This window comes from Colobus angolensis, unplaced genomic scaffold (genome assembly GCF_000951035.1).
Source record: "Colobus angolensis palliatus isolate OR3802 unplaced genomic scaffold, Cang.pa_1.0 Scaffold110, whole genome shotgun sequence".
Taxonomy (NCBI): domain Eukaryota; kingdom Metazoa; phylum Chordata; class Mammalia; order Primates; family Cercopithecidae; genus Colobus; species Colobus angolensis.
Window position 1 is genome coordinate 2,306,340 of NW_012112031.1, and position 4,519 is coordinate 2,310,858.

Below are 4,519 nucleotides of genomic sequence, written 5' to 3' on the forward strand. Positions count from 1 at the left end.
GCCTCCCAAAGTGCTGGGACTACAGGCTTGAGCCACCGCGCCCGGCCTTAAGGATAGTCATTTCAACAAATGGTGCTAGAACAACTGTATATCCACCTGCATCAATACATCTATACACGAGCCTTACACTTCACAAAAATTAACTCAAAATATATTACAGACCTAAATGTAAAACATAAAACTATACAACTCCTAGAAAGTAACACAACATTAAGTTAGCCATGGGTTTGAAGACAACTTCTTAAATAAAACACCAGAAGCATAACCCATGAAAGAAATAACTGACGAGATGGATTTCATTAAAATTTAAAACTTCTGCTCTGCAAAAGACACTGCTGAAGAATGCGAAGACAAGCCACTGTTTGGAAGAAAACAGACACAAAACACATACCTGATAAAGGACTTGTAACTAAAATATACAAAGAACTCTTAAATCAGGGAAAAAATTCAATTGTAAAAATGGGCAAGAAAGTGGGGGTGGGGCAAAAGATCTGAACACCTCACTGAATAAGATATGTAGATGGGAGGCATATGAAAAGATGCTCAACATCGTGTATCATTAGAGAACTGCAATAAGTCATACGTTATATGATCCCATTTATACGAGACATCCAGAATAGGTACAGATACAGAGACAGAAATCAGACGAGTGGCTGTCAGGGGCTGAGGGGATGCAGGGATGGAAAGCATAGGTATGAGGTCTCCTTTGGGGTGATGAAAATGTTCTGACACTAGATAAAGGTGATGGTTAATTGTATTTTCTAATTAACATTTTGTTCAATAAACAATGAAGGAATGAGGAAAAGAAGGATATAGAGAAAAGGGAAAGAAAAAATAATGCTGCAAAGAGGGGCGGGAAAAAAAATCACATAAACCCATCACAGAGAATAAGACAGAGGTAAAAACAGAAAAGAGAGATTCAACAAATTCTGAAAGAAGTATTTCAGTAAACCACATTACTTAATCAACTATTTCAACCCATAATTACTAAGAATTTTCTTGGGAGGCTGAGGCTGGATGATCACTTGGGCCCAGGCGTTCGAGGCCAGCCTGTAGAGACAAAGCAATACCCCGTCTCTAGAAAAAAATGTTTTTTGTTATCTGGGTGCAGTAGAATGTGCCTGTAGTCCCAGTTACTTGGGAGGCGGAGGCAGGAGGATCACCTGCACTCCAGCCTGGGTGACAGAGCAAAACCCTGCCTCTCTAAAAAAAAAAAAAAGAAAATTTTCTCCTTGCTAAATGAGCATCTTATCTGCTTCTTACGATCGAACCTCTGGTACCTACCACTGGTTCCCACTTTCCCCCTTGAATTCAGCTTTCTCCCTAGGAGCCCTCTCAGCTCCCAAGGCCGGCTTCTCCATTAGAGACACACTGAGAGCACAATGATTAGACATAGAGAAGTACAATTTGGTGCTCACTGTGCTTCTGCTACGGAGGAACCTTAGATAAAAAGTTAAAAGAAGTAACAGGATCTGGGGAAAGGAAGCAAAGATCTGACTACTCAGAGCTAGGTGCAAATTTTAAGGAGAGAAGTAAGCCTTACTTTTCTTATAGAATGAGTTGTCTAGTTCAACAGAAAGGGAAGAGAATCAAGACAAAATTCAGAGCGGAAGCTCTGGTCAGAAACAAAGAATGGTGTTTAGCTGGAGCATAAGCATTCCCTTAGGAATTTAAGTGCAGTGGTAAGTGGATAGATAAAGTACAGAGTTAAGTAAAGTGAGGAATCCCTGACAACTTAATTCTGGGAGTAATTGTAACGAAAGGAGTTTGAGGGGATATTCTTTGGGCTACAGTGATGAGATGAAATGAAGCGCCAGGAACTGATATTATCAAACTCCATATTGTAAGATACGTCCTGCAAAGCACTTCCCCTGTCCACAGGATTTCTTACCGTATACACTGCCAGCAAAGCCAACTGGTTATAGGGGCGTCCATTCTTGGGAGCAATGTGCTGGGCCTTCAGGTACCAACTGGAACAGAAAAACAGTAAGAAAATGCTAGTTCCAGATTAGCTTTTTCCCAATTCATCCTGATAGCCCTAATATTTAAGACATAAAGTACAGTGTTAGATGTAACCCTGGAGAGCTAAGGCATGACTACAGGGACCAATAGGGACACCTGTAGAAAACCCATAGGGAGGCAGCTTGACTGGCCTAGTGCTCTTAGTAAGGCTTAGCTTAGAGCCACACAGGGAAGAGAAATAATGAAGTGGAGGTAAAAGTACCTGCGTGCTTTCCCATAGTTTGCGGTATCATTGGCTTGCTCCCGGTACCTAGCAATATCTCCTTGGCATATCATACATCGCTGGGCACTGATCAAGGCATACTTTACCTTCAGGAAAAACAATCAGTTAGTAGAAAAGCCAAGAAACACTAACTCCAACCCTCAAAGGATAGGGATGGGGTGAAAATGACAATGTAGCACTGGTAAGGCACTAGCAGTCCTCCACAAAGTATCAAGTTTTCAGCCTAAACCTGACTACCAAAAAGACAGTCAGCAGTGTGATACAAAATTCACTGAGAAAGAGAAAGGGAGATTCTTGAGTCCCAGGCAAATGAAAGAAAACATTTTGATATTAGCAGTCAGGAGACCTGACTCTATGGAATAGTGTTTGATCTCAAGGAAGTCTTTGAGATGCTCTGGGACTCAGTTTCCTCACCTGAATGTAAAAATCACTACTCTACAGGGTAGCTGGAGGAAATAAACGTAAAAATATTTTATAAACTACAAAGAGACATACAAATATGAAGACAATTGTTTACTCTGTTCTTTTTTCTCCCCCTAATAATTTCTGAGACAGAGTCTCACTCTGTTGCCCAGGCTGGAGTATAGTGGCGCGATCTCGGCTCACTGCAACCTCCACCTCCTGAGCCCAAGTGATTCTTGGGCCTCACCCTCCTGAGTACTGGGATGACAGGCATGCACCACCATGCCCAGCTAATTTTTGTATTTTTAATAGAGACAGGGCTTCACCATATTGCCCAGGCTGGTCTCAAACTCCTGGCCTCAAGTGATCTGCCTGCCTCAGCCTCCCAAAGTGCTGGGATTACAAGCGTGAGCCATCACGCCCAGCCACCCTATTCTTTTTTTGCCATCATTACAGTCTTTCTTCAAACTGTTAATATCACAGAATTGTACCACGGCATTACATTATCTTCGCCTAAAACAAGGAATCGTTTTATCAAACATTAACAACATGCCACACTGTGCAGTACTATATGTTTTCTCACTGATAGGCTTGGCATCTGTCACTCAGAAAACAGAGTAAACCAATCCCAAGACATGTGCCCACCAAAATATCTCCCTAAGGAACACCACTTCACAGCACACAATATAATCCACTCCACTGCACATGAAGAAATTAACATATCACTGAACAAAGAACAAAGCTTCATTGAGAAGGAGATACTGACCCCTCAGGAAGGCACACTCATTAAGCAAACTAGCTACTGCACATTAACCTCCTACCTAGCACATAACTCAAATTTGTACCTCAGCAAAGTTACATATCACTACATATCACATACCCCCTAAGTCCTAACTATTCCACAAATTCTATGACTGAACATCCCCAAAGGTGTTAAGAATCCTCCATATTTAACTGATAAAGCACAAAGAGAACCGATTATGCCTCCATACTACATCCACTTTGTCATCTTGGTAAGAGAGAAAAACAAAACAAAACAAATTCTTTTGGCCGGGTGCAATGGCTCACGCCTGTAATCTCAGCACTTTGGGAGGCCGAGGCGGGCGGATCACGAGGTAAGTAGATCGAGACCATCCTGGCTAACACGGTGAAACCCCGACTCTACTTAAAATACAAAAAATGAGCCGGGCGCAGTGGTGGGCACCTGTAGTCCCAGCTACTCGGGAGGCTGAGGCAGGAGAATAGCTTGAACCCAGTAGGCGGAGGTTACAGTAAGTCAAGACAACTACAGCACTGCACTCCGGCCTGAGCAACAGAGCGAGGCTCCATCTCAAAAAAAAATAATAATTATTATTATTACTTATATATATACATATATAATTAAAATTTTTCTCAATGAGCAATGAAAGTGAACAGATGTGTCTCCCAACAGCAAATCAGCACATGAAAAGATGCACATCATTAGTTGCTAGGAGAATCCAGCAAGAAACCACAATGAGTTATCACTTAATACGCACTAGGTTTGTGGATATCAACAAACTGATTCTCCAGTTTACATGGGAAGGCAAAAGATCCAGAATAGCCAATACAATACTGAAAAACAAAGGTGGAAGACTGACACTACTGCACTTCAAGACATAAATAAAGTTACAGGAACCAAGACAGTGTGGTACTAAGCAAAGAACAGACAAATAGATCAATGGGAACAGAGAGGCCAGAAATAAACTCATGCAAATATAGTCAGCTGGTCTTTGACAAAGGAGCAAAGGCAATTGAAAGGTGAAAGGATAGTCTTTTTTTTTTTTTTTTTTTGAGACGGAGTCTCGCTCTGTCATCCGGGCTGGAGTGCAGTGGCCGGATCTCAGCTCACTG

General features: G+C 41.8%; 1 protein-coding gene across 1 annotated transcript in view; it reads right to left on the reverse strand.

Moving 5' to 3' along the window:
* SMG6 (SMG6 nonsense mediated mRNA decay factor) overlaps positions 1–4,519 on the reverse strand; it is a 262,067-nt gene that overhangs the window by 248,071 nt on the left and 9,477 nt on the right. The window contains exons 5-6 of the mRNA XM_011956067.1: positions 2,225–2,331; positions 1,892–1,970 (exon numbers count right to left, since the gene is read on the reverse strand). Coding sequence (XP_011811457.1) covers positions 1,892–1,970; positions 2,225–2,331 — 186 coding nt within the window. The remainder of the gene's footprint in view (positions 1–1,891; positions 1,971–2,224; positions 2,332–4,519) is intronic.